Source organism: Thamnophis sirtalis, unplaced genomic scaffold, assembly GCF_051295495.1.
Source record: "Thamnophis sirtalis isolate CommonGarterSnake01/CBP01778 unplaced genomic scaffold, rThaSir2_p1.2 scaffold_1, whole genome shotgun sequence".
Taxonomy (NCBI): Eukaryota; Metazoa; Chordata; class Lepidosauria; order Squamata; family Natricidae; genus Thamnophis; species Thamnophis sirtalis.
In genome coordinates, this window is record NW_028261381.1 from 92,914,091 (window position 1) to 92,932,930 (window position 18,840).

General features: G+C 36.5%; 1 protein-coding gene and 1 long non-coding RNA gene across 2 annotated transcripts in view; one reads left to right on the forward strand and one right to left on the reverse strand.

Annotated features, from left to right (window-relative positions):
• Positions 1 to 2,528: 2,528 nt before the first annotated feature.
• On the forward strand, positions 2,529 to 4,617 carry LOC148049617 (uncharacterized). Its single transcript, XR_015697490.1, has 2 exons — positions 2,529 to 2,857; positions 4,497 to 4,617. It is a non-coding gene; the product is annotated as an uncharacterized LOC148049617 (long non-coding RNA).
• A 5,796-nt stretch (positions 4,618 to 10,413) lies between these two features.
• Positions 10,414 to 18,840, reverse strand: part of SLC17A6 (solute carrier family 17 member 6) — a 54,904-nt gene continuing 46,477 nt past the window's right edge. Inside the window, exons 8-12 of the mRNA XM_087718989.1 lie at positions 18,121 to 18,270; positions 14,040 to 14,172; positions 12,633 to 12,743; positions 11,389 to 11,516; positions 10,414 to 10,905 (exon numbers count right to left, since the gene is read on the reverse strand). Of these exons, the coding sequence (XP_087575115.1) occupies positions 10,570 to 10,905; positions 11,389 to 11,516; positions 12,633 to 12,743; positions 14,040 to 14,172; positions 18,121 to 18,270 (858 nt within the window). The 3' untranslated portion in view covers positions 10,414 to 10,569. The remainder of the gene's footprint in view (positions 10,906 to 11,388; positions 11,517 to 12,632; positions 12,744 to 14,039; positions 14,173 to 18,120; positions 18,271 to 18,840) is intronic.

Genomic DNA, 18,840 nt, shown 5'->3' on the forward strand with positions numbered 1-18,840 from the left:
CTCTGTAATGAGCAACTATTAGCAGAGACTCCTTTACCTTTTTTTAAAAAAAAATTCCACTGGATATTTATTTTAAGAGGCTGGATGATCTTTTGCATTGGAAAGGATATTGGTCCAGATGACTGCTAAAATCTCTTCCATCTATATGGTTCCATGCTTCTCTGATTAGTGACAACATTAAATTAGTGGAACATCAGTAACGTCTGAATTAATTAATTAATGAACTAATTCTATTAGTAAGGGTTCACCTTACTAATGCATTTGGTGTCATAGAAATATTTATTCTGTAACATTACTCTTTCTTGCCTGGTACAAATCAATGAACTGGAAATGGAAACAAATATGCAAACATACACATATTTTCTTCTCTAGTACATTTGAAATAGCTAAATATATGAACATTTCAAACAATGAGTTAGAACCATAACTGACAATAAAGAATTCTGTGTAATTATTTGTCTTTTGTTGTATAATATATAATACTAATTGTGTTGGAAGGTCTATATGTGTTGCCATGGAACCTCTGAAAACAGGAAAAAGAAGTTAATAGAGAACCAGTAAAATGTAGATAAACAGGTTGCAATAGAAAGAGGAGAATCTGCAAAGAAATAACCCTTTTGAAATAGCCTAATATATTAACTTTTGCCTTAAAAATGTATCTATATTTGAGAAGGAAAGGTTTTTCTCATGTTTTCCAGCAGAGGGTGTATATACATTCATTGCCTATATGCCTATGCATACCTGTTAAGATTGTGAATATGAAATTATTTTGTGATTTTCATCAGATCTTCACAGCTTTCAACTGCTCAAAGTTTATTTTCTCAGTGTGTAAGAGTGAAGCATTTAATGTGAATGTACCTCGCCAATCTCATAATATTCTATTTTTTCTCCCTCTTCCTCCTAAAATTGAGGTGTGTGCCTATTTGTTCCCATGCTTTCATTGCTTTTAGGTGCACTATCATAGTTGTTGATTATCACTTGGAGATTAGACTCTTATCTGAAGACTTTAGTTTTACATGTAAACCAAAATAAAAAGATTATATTAGCCAGAGAATGCCTATTTTTTTTTTCATTGTGCTGGTCCTCAAAGATATCTAAATCTTGTTGAGGTTCTTCTCTAGCTCAGAAATATGAGATAAGGGAGATTTTAGTGTTATTTTTTCCTTTCCAAGTACTTTTTTAAATAGAAATCATTACTTCTCTTTAGGACAGGTATACATTATCCTTCCCAGAAACAATTGTAGGAGGAAAGTTAATCAAATCAAATCTAACCTCTTGGAGGGAAAAAAGTGACATACATATGGATAAAGAATCAATATTGTCTTTGATTTTTTTTTATCATGGTCTTTTTTTCCTCTGACATATCTTAACATTACTGTTCTCAATAAAGCTCAAAAATGCAGGGCATTTTTTAAAAAAAATATAAGCATTCAATTAATATTATAATGTATTGATTGCCTATTGATTTTTTAAAATCCTAATACTGGTAGAATGTGAATGGGAGAGTATTATGAGAGAATAATTTGAAAGGAGACATGGGTAGCAAGATGTCTTGTTGAATGAGTTAATTTTAAAGGTCATTGTTTGAAACTAATTTTCTCTCAAGCAACAAGATGAACGAAAAGGCACAGTCTACCTTCCTTTAGGAGTAACTAACAATAGCAGAGATTTCAGCATCCCGCTGAGTATTGCAGCTACGCTTCTCTACTCCAGGGACCATCATATCAACAGCTCAAGGGTGTGTGTGTATGTGTGCGTGCATGTACATGTGAGTGGATGTACTCTAATTACAATCATCCTATTGAATTAAAAGAGTTGTAAGCTTTATGCTGTGCATCCCCACCAGATGTCTCATCTCCATTATTACAAGGATACAGATAAGAGTTCCAACCTCTGCTGCATATGATGGCTTTTTTTGGAAAGATTATTTCCGTTTCCTCCTCTCCTTTTTCTTTTTCACTGCTTGGTCTACCATTTCAGTGTCAGGAAACGGAGCTAGGGGCAGAAGAGAAATTAGAGATCTTGTAAACTCATTTACAAATGCATTATTATAATGCATTTACAAATGTGTTATATTATATAAGCTATGCTGCTTTTTACAACCCCCCCCCCCAAAAAAAAACCTGGCAAGATGCAAGAAAATATGAATGAGATTGTTCTTAATGAAACCTTTTCTGTGAAGTGATAATCACTGTGGATTGTGTAGCCTGATGGCAATAGAAACAACAGATCCTTGGGCTATATTCCAAGCTCATGTTATTGCCTGGGAGTGGCTGTTGCTTTTCGTTTTTAAGGGGAAGAAGACACAGGGTTGTGGTTGTTGTTTTAAAGATGAGCTGCAAATGTATTCCAATCAGTGTCCCATGTGTAAATCAATAATTCATCCATCTGCATCTTCTCGCACTTTGCAGGCAATCCCTGCTAAATTAATGGTTGCACATGACAGAATGACTTCACCACATCTCTCCCAGGAGACTGGCTACATTGCTCTACAAATGACATATGGTCCCAGGGCTGCTGGTGGCAGAGAAGCATTGCAAACTAATATTCAGCAGAGTCAGTACTGCCAAAAGAATGGAATTTTAATATCTTCCAGATAAGAAGCTTCCTTCAGCTCTACTAAGCCAACAGCTCAATGGCATCCACCCTGATGTGCAGAAGTTGTCCTGGGCATCATTTCCAGCCTTATCTGCAGATCCTTCAGCTACCTAAGAGGATTTCAGCTAAAATCAAGACTTAGGTTCTCCATTTTACCAGAATTCTAGAGTAGAGCTGGAAAGTGGCAACCTACCAACAGAACGTTTATGTTACCCAGTGCAAATTGAGTTCTGCCATTGTTCATTCCAACAATAAAGAGGTAGGTGTGTTTGTGTGTGTTTGTGTATCTGAAATTGGTGGCCTTACATATTTTGTTGACAACACAACTGTGCCTCCTGTGGCATCCTCTCTAAGTGAAAAATGGCTATCTATTTTTAATGCAGGTAATCCTTGATTTACAATCATTCCTTAAGTGACCATTTGAAGTTACAATGGCATTGAAAAAAGTGACTTATGACCAGTTTTCATACTTACGACTGTTGGGGCAGCCCCATGGTCATGTGATCAAAATTCAGGTGCTGGACAACTGATATTTGTAACCATTGCATTGTCCCAAAGTCATCTGATCATCGTTTGTTACCTTCCCGTCGGGCTTCCTACAAGCAAAATCATTTGGCGGTGCCAGATTTGCCTAACAACTGCATCATTTGCTCACAATTGCAATGATTCACTTAACAACTGTGGCAATAAAAGGTCATAAAATGGAGTGCAACTCCTCTAACAATTGCCTTGCTAAGAATAAAATTGTCTTGCGCTAAGAATGAAAAATTTGGGCTCCACTGTGGTTGTAAATCAAGAATTACCCAGAAGTGGATTCCTCCTGGTTTGGACTGGTTAAGCTGAGTAGGTAGTAACTCGGCTAGGCATGTGTCTGAACCTGTTCTATTGGCGGCACCTATGGAGGCGCCAACTTGTTTTTTGCTTCTGCACATGTGCAGAAGCAATTTTTTTACTTCTGCTCATGCATCAAGAGCATGCATGAAGCACATCCCCCGGCAGTAACAGAAGCCGGAACCCACTCCTGGGATTACTGGTACAGGAAAAGAATTATGGGTTTATTACATCGACCCCATTGAAATGCATACGGGAAAGCTTATGACTTTTAATAACATTTACTAGTTTAAAAACACCAGATTCCTGATTTTAGGGGGAGCCTATGTTTCAGCATCTATATAGTATTAGGCATATTCTCTTTTTTATTCAGTTCTGCCCTTGGTTTCTTTTTAAACAGCTGACATCTACAACAGCTTTACCTACTTTCTCTTCAACACTATTTGAAGAAAAAGCTTATTCATGCAAGGTTCAATTAGCAGCATAATGAAATGAAGTGGAAGACACAAAATCCAACTGGAGGAGAAGCAAACTATTTTTGACATTTACACAGATGAATTCATTGCTTAAATGTACAGGTTTTTAACCTATTTCTTTGGCTTCATCTTTTTAAAAAATCAGAAAAGGTATCAGTGAAAGAGAGAAAAGAGTTGCGTTGTTACAAGTATTGATTGAAAAGAAACAGCTCTTTATACATTTTAATTTTTAACTCTGTGGGTTATAATCAATCTCTGAAAATAATTACTGAATGTGACACCTAAAGTTATTGATTTAATAAAAATGTTATATTTACAGCTTACTAGTGTGGCTTGAAGTTATAACAGGAAGAGTCTCCTTTTTTAAAAAAGAAATCAGCTAAATTTTAAGGCCATCTTTATTTTCCTTGGAAAGAGAGGCAAAGTAAAACAAAAACAAAAAAAACCCAACTGTATCCCAATAGCCACACTATTATCAATCACTTACCTGTCTCATATATTAGCCTAGTTACTATTAACAATGTGAATTTTAATTTAGTTGTATCTATCTATAGTTACATTTAATAATATATAATTTATGTAACCTTGCAGGGTTATTGGAAAATGACTAGTCCACCATTGAACTACAACTTCTGAAATTTCAATGTGATTCAAATTCTCCTGATTATAAAACGAAAAAAGTTGACTGAAACTAACACCCCTCCAAAAAGAGGGGCGTGAAACAGTTTAAGAAAAAGAATGAAAGAAATGAAAGGATTCAAAATAAACCAAATAAAATTAAAAGCAAACACAACAGCAAAGTATCCAAGATATCATCAATATTTTATTACTTTTTTCAATACTGAAATCTTAAATATATGTGATGAATGTAGTGAGAAGGTCAGTTCCGAGGAGGGGTTATGAATTGTGAAGAAGTAAGAAAGCAACTCATCCCAGATATTAAGAGCCAAGGTGGCGCAGTGGTTAAATGCAGCACTGCAGGCTACTGCTAGATCAGCAGGTCAGCGGTTCAAATCTCACCGGCTCAGGGTTGACTCAGCCTTCCATCCTTCCGAGGTGGGTAAAATGAGGACCCAGATTGTTGGGGGCAATATGCTGACTCTCTGTAAACCGCTTAGAGAGGCCTGAAAGGCCTATGAAGCGGTATATAAGTCTACTGCTATTGCTATTGCTATATTAAGTGTGAGTGAAAGAGGGTGAAGGCAGAGCCTCCCCTAATAGTTCACAGAATATATTGTTGAAGCAGATAGTAGAATCTTCAGCTGTCAACGTTTTGTCTGTAGGTGTAAAATAATAAAGAACTCAGTGTGGAAGAACTGCCATGTTTCATTCTTGGTTTTGGAACTGACAATATGCATTTATATGAATATATGTTTATACAAGTCATTACAATTCAAATTGTAATTCTAAATTAAATTAGAGTTTGCAGAATCATCTTGCCTAATCTTACCTTTCCATACGAACAGAGTTAATTCAAGCTAATTCAAGCTAATTCTGACATTTGACAGATTAAACTGAATCAACAATTTCCAATCTTTGGCATGACTTCATTGTAGATATAAATTTAGTCCACCAGATGAACTTGTATGAAAAGGGGAAAAAAAGAGGAGTGAACAGAAGGCTGTAAATGTTTTTTTACTCTTACCTGCTGATTTCAGAGTGGTTTAATTATAGGGGTGGCTCAGTGGATAAGTCACTAGGCTTGATGACTGGAACGTTGGCAGCCCAGGTTCAAGACCTGAACACATGACAGGTTCTAACCCATCAGTTCAAAATCATGTAAATGCAAGTAGATAAATAGGTATCACTTTGGTGGGAAGGTGGCATCACTTTGTGATGCTCCCTACTGTCAGCAATGACAGAGTAAAATCTACTGGGACTCCTTTACCTTTACTTCAAATAATATTTCCTCTGAAAATAGCTTTCATATTTTCAATATTTTATCAATTATTAAATCTTTATAAAATGATAAAGGATGGAACTAAGTTTTTACATTCCACACATTTTTAAATGTACAGCATTACAGCCTGCTGAGGTTTTAGTACAATGAAAACAGCCTTAGTTGATGACCCCATGAACTTTGGTGTCCTTCTTTCAGAAGATTAAGACAGTTGATCCCTGCAGAGTTACTTAAATAACCACACAGAAATAGACAGATCTAATGAGGTGACAATGGAACAAGCAGAAATGAAGATACTGTGAATAAGCTGAAAATTCCTTCCATACTAATAATGCAAGATTACCTAGGAAATGTGTATGCCAGCTTTTTTATAATAATCAATAGTTGTGGCTGAGAGGGGAAATGAAACTCCAATTATCTATCCATAAATGACATAAAAATTCTGTTTTAATCAGATTTTTAGTCTGAAATATTTTGGAGTGAATTAGCTACTTAGCTTCAAATGAAACACACAGTAGTGCAATTTTGTTATGGACTTTTAATATTTTATTATATCTTGATATGAAATGTAATGAAGCTGCTATTAGGGTGTTAATTTGGTACTTGGATTGGAATGTGTGCTTGATTTTCACATTGCTTCAGAGTGAACACCCCCCTCCCTTCACCTTCTCTAAAAAGAAAAAAAAGGACAAAACATTTTTTATCTCTCTATGACAGGGCCTGAAATGATGATTTGATCTTTCAAATATAGAAGCTTTCCTCTATGGCATTTCTTCTGCTTCCAGTGTTTGTTTTCACTCCTTAGATCCCAGAAGAGAATTTCATTTTGATGTATAGATACTCTTCTGATAGTGTTATTCAGTTGAATAGAGGTTGGGTTTTTTTTAGTTTACCCATTGACATTTATTGCATTTTCACAATTCATGAGCCAGAAGGATAGATATTTATTTTTGAAATGGAAAAATCCATGCTGAAGTACATTTGTATGCTGAAAGATTTTGCACTGAAGATGAACAATGCCATGTGAAAAAAATATTGCCAGATCATTCATTGTATGAAATGCTTTTTAGATAGCACTGATGTTTCAAAACTATAAACAAATGGGCAGCACTTTGAATTCTGGCGCACACACACACACACACACACACACACAAACTTGAAATTTAGTCAATTAAGACCTACCATTTGATCTAATTTGAAAAAAAAATAAGACTAACATAGGCCTATATATAAGAAAAGAAAATGGTGTGATACAAGGGGTGTCAAACTCGCATCATCACGGTGTTGTCATGTGACATATCACAACTTTTTCCCTCTTTGCTAAACCAGGAGTGACCAGCACATCCAGCTCGCGGGCTGCAAGTTTGACAGTCCTGGTGTGGTATATTCCATTCTTTCCCATCTGTTGCCAACAGACTAGTTCTGAGTCCCAGCAGCTTATGACCCCAGAGGGCTCGATCTATCCTGGGATATGCATTTTTAGTTTTCCCAGCCATAACAAAATAAATAAAACAAAACAAAATAAAATCACTCTGTGTTTTTTTTTGTTTTAAATGATTTTAAATCTAGAGATGAAAATACATAAGGAAATCTATGATGTCACAATCAACGTTAGCACCTCCATGGGTAGACATGATCAACCAGGCCAAGCCACTCACCAGATAGTCTTCTGCTTCTTTCTCCTCTCTTGGGTCATCATATCAACTTCCCAGTATGTAATTCACACAATATGAAGCAAGGGCAAGGGGATTAGTTTACCAGGAAAAGTTAGTTTCTTTCTAGAATCTAGATAACTCTGGATTTGACTGGGACATAATCCCACTTACTCTGAGTTATGTAAATGCATCATTTGGAGCAGCGTTTCTCAAAGTTGGTAATTTTTAGATGTATGGATCAGGGGTGGGTTGCTGCCGGTTTTACTACTGGTTCTCAACCCCCACAAGGGTACGTACACTCTTCAATGTAAATTATTCTGTGCACATGCGCAAAACAATTTACAGTTCACTGCACATGTGCAGTCACTGAAATCCAATATGGTGGTAACCCAGTGGCGGTGAGGGAACCAGTTTGGGGGTGTGGCAGGCCTGGGTCGCTGCCAGTTCTGCAACCCAGGCCTGACTTCCACTATCGGTTCGGCTGAACCGAACCAAACTGGTAGCAACCCACCTCTGGTGTGGACTTCAATTCCCAGAATTCCCCAGCCACACAAATTAAAGTTGTCAAGTTTGAGAAACACTGATTTAAATGTTTTTCCACATAAATGGGTAATGGGAATAATCAGTTTGGATTAGGGTGGGATAATCAGAAAACAAGGTAGGCCAATATATCTAATTCTGCTGTCATCCAGTTTGGAATTGTCAAGGAAACACAAACCTAGGCAGCATTTGGCCTGGTAGGTTATAATATGATGAACTGACTTAAGAACCAATGATGGAAGAAACGTTGGGAGGTTTCATTTAGCAGAGTTCAATGCCTTAATATTCCACTGGAACTCGACATACAATGAATAGTTTGTTAGTGTACAGAACCACTAGAGAGATACAAGTATCTATTTTCCTTCCCAAAAATAAAACTTGAAAGAAATGGCCCTGTGGTATTATGGTCCTGGGTAGTTTATGTGCGGCAATTCAGTTTTGCAAAATAGTGAAAAACCAAATCATAGAAATCATGCTGGGGGGAAAACACACAAACACACAAATACTTTTTCTTTATATATAAAAGGATAAATAGAGCATTTATTAACACTTTTTTAGCAGCAACAAAAGTGACACAGTCCACATCTTTTCACAGCAAAAGCTATGGCCACATTTTACATCACTTTGAGGCACAAAGCAAAATATATAATTGACTTTTTTTTCCCTCCAGATAAAAGTAGGGGTAAGTTTAGTACAAGAAGAAAAGGAGGGGGAGGGTGGGAAGGGGGACAAAGGAGGAGGAGATCCTTGAGTTGTATATTGCAGTAGCAGGGCCTTAAAATACTAGCACAATACAAGGAGCAGATCAAAAAACCTGAAATGGCTTTTTAAAATACAACACTAATCATTTCATTGGAGCTGGAAATGGATACCTTTTTAGAGCATTTAAGTGGTCTAGTAGCAGAATGAAATTTTATTGTTGATTAGTCTTGTCTGTTTTGCTTTTGTAAAATGTATTAACCCAAACTGTCTCAAGGATCTACTACAAGCTCAGTAGTGACAGTAACAAAGATTAAAAGATCATGCACTTAACAGTACATGGCACTTATTGCTTGGTACACTAACATTACAATTCTGATTGAAGAACTTTCTAAGAATTACAAGGCCTTGATTGGGAGCTCCACATCCAATGGAGCTCATTTTCTCGGGCTTCCCTAGTCACTTCAATGGGAATGGCAGGTCCACACGCACATAACAAATGCACATATTCTGACTTGCTCCTCAACTGTAGCAAATGCAAGCCTGCACATGCAAAAGCTTGGTGGGCCTCCTAGAGATCTTCCATGGTCTCTGGTTTTCTGGACAAGACACAAAACTGCAATCCATACCCCACTGAAGCCAGTGCCCAACCTCCCGTGGATTTTGAGATATTAGAATTGCACTGTAAAAGTTACCCTCTTCTTCAGCTGAGCCCCCGTGGTTTGCCACTTTGGGCTCACTATGGAAATGGCTGCTCCTACTCTGTGGTCCATTATAGTTCTATTGGTTTGCAAGACAAATACATTTTTATTTTAAAATTCAGAAATCTTTAAAATAGCACTATTTTCTATAATTATACAGCATCTTCAATAAACTATGACTTTATTTATAGAATTGTGGCACAACCTCTGAAAATATGAAAAACTATCCAGAAATAAAGAAATAATTATTTTCTTTTCCCTTTCTTGCATTTACTTTAAGAGCCTTTCAAATAAATACTTGTTTGTTCTAGGGCTATGTGTCTTTGGATTTCTCTGGGTGAACATAAGACGTATGGCCAGTAATTTATACAAACAATAACTATAAGAAATACTCTTTCATCTTGCTTATTTATTCTACATGGAAGGTCAGACTAAATATAATAATTTTTTTAACTGGGTGATAGCTATCAGGAAGACCCTGACACAAACATCTGATGTAATGGCCTGCAAATAACAAAAATGAAAAGTTTGTGCCTAAATGCTCAATAAAATTAACAAAAATAAAATAGCCTGACAGTATATAATCACAATAAACAAATATTATATTTTAGACTGCTCTGTAAGGTCCCAATTTAACTCTCTTTAAGGGACTTGAACTGGGGCTAAAATAGAAGTCTTACTCGATAAGAAATCCTTGATTTTGACCAAACATACATTTCTTACATTGTACCAAGTAAACCTCCACACAATCAATGTTTTATTCTCTTTCAATACAATATGTAAGTGCATTTTTAAAATGATCAAGAAGTTTTGGCTTTCTAAACTGAACATTTGATGTCCCAACTTGGATGGTAGTTGTGCTTTTCCTTAGTTTTGAGTTTTCCACTCATTTTATACTGCAAATAACTAGTTTCCTGTGCTGTTTTGACCAGATAACCCTTAAAACTCTATAGAATGGAGACACCCAAATGGAAGTGATGAAATGTCACAAACTCATACAGATTGCACTTGAATGGTAGTATTTCTTGGTTTTTATAGTAAGACCTTCATGTCTGATATGTGTTTACATGTTTATGTCACATTTGTGTCCGTGGGTGTGGTGCACGCGTGCGTAAACAATCACAATGAATAAATCACAAACACTACAAAATATACCCAACATAGGCCTGTTATGAATAATCCTCTCCTTCCTTGTAACGATATGAGTCTTGTGCTTCTTCTTGTACAAATTCTTCTCTCTTCTCCCAGCCATCTGGCCAGCCACCATTAATCTGGGTCGTAGCACCGTAAGATTTAGTGGTACCATAATTTACATAATTCTGAGTAATGTCCCCTGTTTCTTCATCAAGTTCATCTTCGTGAATGAAGCCACATTTTTCTTCACTGGTCTGTTCAGGGTCTGCCCATGGTTGCTTTTCTCCTGAAGCAAATATTCCGTAGAATACGACTCCACAATAATGGACCAAAGCAGCAATAAGAAAGACATACTGCCATTCTTCGCGTGTCTAGGACAAAAAAGATGGGGCCATCAGAATAGCATAGAAAGTTCAGGTCACACTATCAAAATAGTTGTGAAGAATTCTTTTGGCTTACAATGATTTTTAAAGGAAGTATGGAACTATATTTAACTATTGTACATAGGAAGAAGAAAATGTACTGTAAGGGGTAACAGGAAAAGCTAGCTTGAAAAACTTGAAAGTCTTAAGAGAAAATAAGGATAAAATTGTAGCTATATTTTAAAATAGAATGCCCAAGGAATGTTATCCTTATTTCTTATCTTATTCACCAGCATGGATTTTAATTAACATCATAAGGTGAAAACGCTAGTAAGAATTCACTTTTATTGTGGAATATAACATGTGAATTTACACCATTTATTCTTGTTACATGTGATAATGAAGTTGATCAGATTGCATATGAATACAATTTTTTTCAAGGCTAATAATAACCAAAAGTAATTTTGGAAACTGTAATATAGCAAAACTTACTTTGTTTTTTGTCATTGCTCCAACAATTATCGGACATACCATCCCAGATAATGTTCCAACTCCATTTGAAATCCCCATCAAGATACTGGCATATCTCGGAGCAATATCTAAATGATTGACATTGAATCCTGTAATATAAAATCATTCTTATTAACAGAGTGATAGAAAATATAATACTTCACTAAACATTTGTTTTACTTATTATTGTTAGAACAGTATTCATAGTAAACCTTGAGATAATATTAAATTCATTTGGATCCATATTCTTATGTTATATTCTTTCCAACTCAGCGAAATGTTGGAAATAAATTATATACATGAACTCAGGATCTGTATATATATATATATATATAAGATAACACTGCAAAAATTAAAAGAACAGGACCAAGGCTGGCATAGTGTGAGAAGCTGGAAAAAGAAAGATAGGAAATGATAGGGATGGATCTGCAGAAAACATCTCAGAGACATGTAAATGAGAGACGTAGTCACATAGGGCTAGAAATGCCATTATGTAAGTTCCATTATAAAGCCATTTCTCCACAAGATCCAGAGTGGAATATACACGGCTCACTCTATGCTTCTTGATACAAAATATATCCAGATGCAACATGAGGTAAAACAGAAATACACAATACAGTGAGTTATTCATAAAGAAATGAAATAAAGAAATAAGGTTACTTCCATGGTTAGTATCCGTAATGTTCCATGAGTTTTCCTTAATTTGCTTTTTCTTTCTTTTTTTCCAAACCTAACAGAATTCTACAAAGTAATATGCAAAGGGATTCAGGATGTGTCAGCACAATTATTCTCTGCAGTTGAATGAATGGTTTCCTATGATGGAAGAAGTTGGCCAAAGATTCATACAATGGAAGAAGTTGGCCAAAGAAAAATTTGTCTGACAGATAGTCCAGACCTGCAGAGATACTGCAGCTTGAGAATTTGGTGACTGCTCTATTCTAAGCCCACCTTATTCCTTCCTGTCAGCCACATGCACCAATATGTGCAACCCAGCACATGCCTTCCTGCAGATATAGGCACAAAGAGACACAGTGATGCATACTCAGTTACAACATATTGCCTCATCCAATTAGAACATGTTTTCCTCATGCAGAGGAAAATACAGGTATCTTCTATGACCATTGCTACCATAGTAAAAGAGTTGGAAGAATTCCAGAAGTTAAGCTTTGTATATATTATCTTGTTCGTTATAATGGACTATATTATAGATAAAGAAATTAACTTACCAGATATAGCAAAACCACTGAACCCCACAGCAAGAACAAGGAAGGAAATGGCCACACCTTTACTATGGGAATATCCAACTACTAAGAGAAGAGTTGCTTCCATTCCAAAGCCTTAAAGGGGAAAAAATGATAGTATTTATTGTTTTTTCAGAAAATTTACTACAGCTAGGAAGCAGCACCTAGCCAGACCTAGCTTATTTCAAAAAGTTAACAGAGTAAATTTGCTTAGCACTTAGAGGAGACACTTCAGTAAATAATAGAGTTGTAGAATAGATTGGAAAGTCAAAAGGTGTTGGAAGACGATGATGGTAAACTACTTCTATATTGTTGCCAGGAAAAGTATATATACAATATATACAACCATTAAAATGAACTTAAAAGATAAAAATAGGACAGAATAGAATAGAATTCTTTATTGGCCAAGTGTAATTGGACACATAAGGAATTTGTCTTTGGTGCATATGCTTTCAGTGTACATATAGAAAAATAAAATAGAATACATTCATCAAGTATCATAAGATACTTAAAAAATAAAATAAAATGCATAGCAGCCAAAAAAAATCATAAAAACCCTACATTCTCATCAAAACTGCCAAGGCAAGCTATTGTATATAACTAGGCAGTAAACCCCACACTTCTTCACACTGATGATATTATTTAGCTGGGTAATGAAATGTCTGCAAGCAATCAGCCAAGCTCAGAAAACCCCAAAGATCCCCACAGTTCAGCCCTGAGCTATATATATGCTCTATTAGTCAGATCCATCCATCCATAAGATACCTTACTGAATACTACACTGAGCTGCATTAGATTAAATTATCTTTATGATGTCTTCTACTTCTATGATTCTGTGTCCATGAATTCACCACAAGTGGAATGTTATTTGCCTTACTCTAACGCTAACCCTTACTCTTTCTCCAGGATATTAATGAACAGCAGTGATGACTGACTTCCATGGTCCAAATATCAATCAAAGATTCTTGAAACTGTTTTTCTTGTTGAGTCGCTTGGTCATGTCCATCTCTTTCCAACCCCATGGACCACAACACGCTAATCCCCACCCCCATTCTCCACTGTCTCGCAGAGTTTACCCATATTCAGGCTTTGGTTGTTTTGGTTATGCTGGTACTTCTATTTTACAACAGTTAGAAGCAAATCAATTTTGTGCTCTATCAGCTTATAGCACGGGTGTCAAACTCGATGCATCACATTGCCTTCATGTGATGTATCATAATGTTTTTCCCTTCACGGAGATGGAGTGGGTGCGGCCTGTGTGTAATGCATCTGGCCCGCGGGCTGTCAGTTTGACGCCCCTGACTTATATGAACCTGTGGTGAATTTGATATTTTATACAGTGCAGCACTTGTAGGACATTCCAACAAGCCCGTTAATAACAAGTAAACTTACCTCCACAGTTCATTATCTTCCTGACAGTTGTGGTTGAAAGAATTTGCCTGCTTCTTAGAAAGTCTGCAATTTGTCCCCCAATAGGCACAATAATGGTCATCACTAAATGTGGCACTGCAGACAGCATTCCCACCTAAAACCAGAAATTTTAATAAATGAGTTCTAATAGAATAAACTGATTGTTGGGGGTGGGGGGTGAGCAGATGAGTAAGTTTACAACAGTTCATTTAGTGACCGTTCAAAGTTACAACAGCCCTGACAAATGTGACTTACGATTATTTTACACACATATGACTGTGGCAGCATCCCCATCGTCATGTGCTCAAAATTCAACTGCTTGGCAACTGACTCATATTTATGACAGTTGCAATGTCCTTGGGTCATGCAATCAACTTTTACAACCTTATTACAAGCAAAATCAATGCAAAAGCCAGATTCATTTAACCACCGTGTTACCTACTTAGCTGCAGTGATTCACTTAACAACTGTGTCAAGAAAGATTGTAAAATGGGGCAAAAACTCACTTAACCATTGTCTCACTTAGCAACAAAAATTTTGGACTTGGTTGTAAGTTGAGGACTACCTATACTGCTAATGTTCAAATGCCTTGGACTATATAGATCATAATTCCCAGCCCGCATGGATCCTGGCACCAGCTTGAGGAAGGCTGGCTTTATAAACTTTAAAGGTACATTATCTTGATCATTTCTAATAAAATAAATGTCACCAGTGTGGATATAAATTAGACTTTTTTGCTTCTAGTGAGTGTATCTTTGACAGTACAAAATAATATTTATAGCAACATTCCCAGCTGCACACATTTTCTTAATAAATTAGCAGCACATAATAGTGTCCTAGACCAATTATAAATTAGAACCCTTTCAGAATATCTGAGCTTGGCATTTCAATGTTGATAAGATTGCAGATTGTTATTTAGGCCTTGTCTCCCTGAAGATCAATTTAGCAAACTATTTAATATTTACCTCTATTGTTGCTATTCCCAATATGTCCAAAAGATGAATTTGGTGTTGATGGAACTAAGAAAGGATTCATGATAGTATTCATGAAAAATATTTCTGCAGAGGAATTGGAGCAGCCTCTGTTCTGCCCCTTAGCAGACTTTAAGGCTGCAATTGCAGCATTCCAAGTAGCATTAGGTACCTGGATCTAGATAGTTGACAGTTGAGAAATAATGAGGGAAATTAAATATTCTGCAGAGGTTGAAAATGGAAGTAGGAGGAACTTCCAATTGGAATCTTGCAATTGACAAATGTGATTATTTAAGGATAGAGTTAAAAGAGCTAAGGTTCAGGAGGATAGCAATAGTACTTAAACTTATGTACTCATCACGGTGCTTTACAGCCCTCTCTAAGTAGTTCACAGAGTCAGCATATTACCCCCCCCCCCAACAATCTGGGTCTTTATTTTACTGACCTCAAAAAGATGGAAAGCAGAGTCAACCTTGAGCTGGTCAGAATCAAACTGCTGGCAGTCAGCAGAATTAGTCTGCAATGCTGCATTCTACCGGGAAGCACTGCACCACCATGGCTCAGGAATCAATTATTGGTATCAGTAGAATCCAGTAATTGAGGAGCCGAGGTGGCGCAGTGGTTAAATGCAGCACTGCAGGCTACTTCAGCTGACTGCAGTTCTGCAGTTCGGCTGTTCAAATCTCACCGGCTCAGGGTTGACTCAGCCTTCCATCCGTCCGAGGTGGGTAAAATGAGGACCTGGATTGTTGTTGGGGGCAATATGCTGACTCCGTAAACCACTTAGAGAGGGCTGAAAGCCCTATGAAGCGGTATATAAGTCTAACTGCTATTGCTATTCATCAAAACAATTAAAACACCATTGTGGCATTCTTTATTGTAAGCTCTATCCTTTTCACAAGGTATAGAATAACAGAATAACTGTTGTGATCTGCCGGTGGCCTGTGGAGCTTGCAGCATCATCAAATATTAAGGAGGTGGGGGGGGGGGAATATGGGTCAGTCCTGGAGTCTGGGAAAGGCTTCGACGAGGGCTCTGCATTGGAGCCAGAGAGGGGGCCAAGGCCATCTGTAGTAATGTGCTGTCTCCGGAGTCTGACATCAATTAGGCAGAAGAACAGTGTGAGCCTGTTCCCAGTGTGTGCATGTGCAGAGCTGCCAGAAGCCAAGAACAGTTAAGACAAAAGGGATGACTCAGGAGTAAGGCTTGGAGATGATTGCCCCCTCCCATAAGTCATAAAAGAGGAGCAAACAGACATCAGCCTTTGCAGGAAGCAATTAGTTCATTCTGGTCAGTTCAAACTCCGAGAAGCTCCATTTGACTCTGTGCTCCATTTGGCCTTGCAAAACTAATTGGCAATTACATCTCTGACAGCGTTTCAAGGGAGATAAAGGTGGGTGCTTATCAGCATTACCCTGAAAGACTGTGGCAGACATCTGCTGGACTCTTCACAGAATGTTTGTGAAACATTACGGGCTGTGAATGGCCATAATTCATAGCCGTTAAAATAAAAGAGAGTTTTAGGAGACTAAGTGTGATTTATGCTTTATCAGGAAGCTTAGGTCAGAACAATAACAGAGTTGGAATGGACCTTGGAGTCTTCTAGTCCCAGCCCTGCTCAAACAGGAAACCCTTTTCCATTTCAAACAGATGGTTGTCCAATCTCTTTAAAACCTGCAGTATTAGAGCATCCACAAGTTTTGGACCACCCAACCTCTATAGATTACATGACATGTGATGAGAGATAGAGCTTGAGACAACATGACTTCTATGATTTGATCATCCAACATACCAATGTATGCTTTCCTGAGTAGGCCATAAACTGAAAGGGCAAAATACATAGCTTCGTACTGATGGGTGAATACATTGCAAGCTAATGCAAAAGATGGTGCAATGTGATTTAATACTTGAAATGTATTATAGACTGGAAAAAGTCTTAGATAAATTAGGCATAAGTGTTACTTAAAAATGTAAACATCTACTGTAAACATCTGTAAATTGATCTAATCTTACATGCTATTTCTGACCTAGTATGTAAGAAATACCACTCTGCTTTCTACAGTATTCAGTGAGACCTGTCAGAGTAAGCTAGGCTAGAAGGCAGAATATGGAAATCCAGCAATTAATAGGCTACAATTATGAACCAGCTCAGTCTAATACAATAGAAAAGCAGGAACTGGATTTTCTACATAATTCCTAGGGACTGTAACTTTAAACTTTTGAACATGACTATATATAACATTGTAAAGAGTGTCACCTGGGCAAAAGTTATGTCACTGCTAATCCTTTGAACCATGAGTATCATCATTGCAAAAAACAAAACAAAACAACAACAAAAAAGAGGAGGGAAATCCAAAGCCCTTCATATAGTTTAAAAGTAATTTTTCAAGGATTAATCCCAAAGCTGTTACCTATGAACATAACATAACAGAAATCTAGTGTTCTATTTATCAATTAAATACACATTTTTCTTTCTTTACAGATGATATTCTTCTACTTGAAGAATAATGCTTCCAAACATTAAAGAATCATAAAAAGAGGACACATGGTTCATGAACTTTCTAATCAGCATGTAGTATCTATCTATCTATCTATCTATCTATCTATCTATCTATCTATCTATCTATCTATCTATCTATCTATCTATCTATCTATCTATCTATCTATCCAGCCACCTGGGTACATTCATCTCCATGAAGTTGCAAAGTTCTGAATTTCTATTTTAATTACTGGGGTTGGATAATGCATGCTCATAATCACTCTTTGTGCTACTCTCTTTGAGGAAAGCAAAATACACACACACACACACACAACTATACTACACTATAGTTACCCACTTTTTTTCTAAAATTTTCTCTGGCTTCTATGAGAATCAGAAATACTGTTACAAATACAGATTATGCTTAAGGATAATACTTTGCTTCACAGAAAGCTAGCTTCTTGCTTATTTATTTTTACTTATAAGAATCTTTTTTTAATGATGGGCTAGGAAACTTGGTGCGTATTAAGGAAGGTCCATATATTTTATGTTGAGACTCCAAAAACCTTTACAATAATCCAGTTCAAGTTTCTTTTAAAATAACATAAATTACCTTACTTATTTCAAATCCAAACACCTCTTCAAAGTAAGCAGGTTGACTAATAAGGAGCAAATAAAAAGTCCAACTTCTACAGAAGTTTGCAACAATGATTGCATAGACAGGCATAGAAGTAAAAAATTTTCTCCATGGAGTCTTGAATTTCTGTAAATAAAAACAGCAGCTGGTTATTTCTTGGACATATTGGAGACAATATGCACAAATAAGACGGTGTGCTTATTCTGCGTTCTTATTCTGCACACTTCCACATTTCTGCTTTCTCACTAGCATGTGTGAAAAACAAACAGAAACTGAAAATTTCGAGAGACAAGGGATTACAGCACCTTGAACTACAAGCAATATGATACTTCTTGAAAAATTATGTTCCAATTACTTCCCACTCTTTAAAACTAGATTTCATGGTTTATTACCTATATTTTTTGTCATTATTGTTCTTCAGCAGAATCACATATGTATGTACACAGCACAAACACACTGTTGTGTTATTGTTAATATAATTTTTATTTTCATTTATGTATTAAATATGTGAAGGAAAACACAATGAAAAACAAAAGAAAACCAGGGAAAGAAATAGAATACATATTCTTCTGACTTATTTTGCTGGCCTTTGACAATAATAAAGATTTGAGTTGAGTTGAGTTGAGTTGAGTTGAGTTGAGTTGATACATATACATATACGTATACGTATACGCATACGCGTATATGTATATGTAT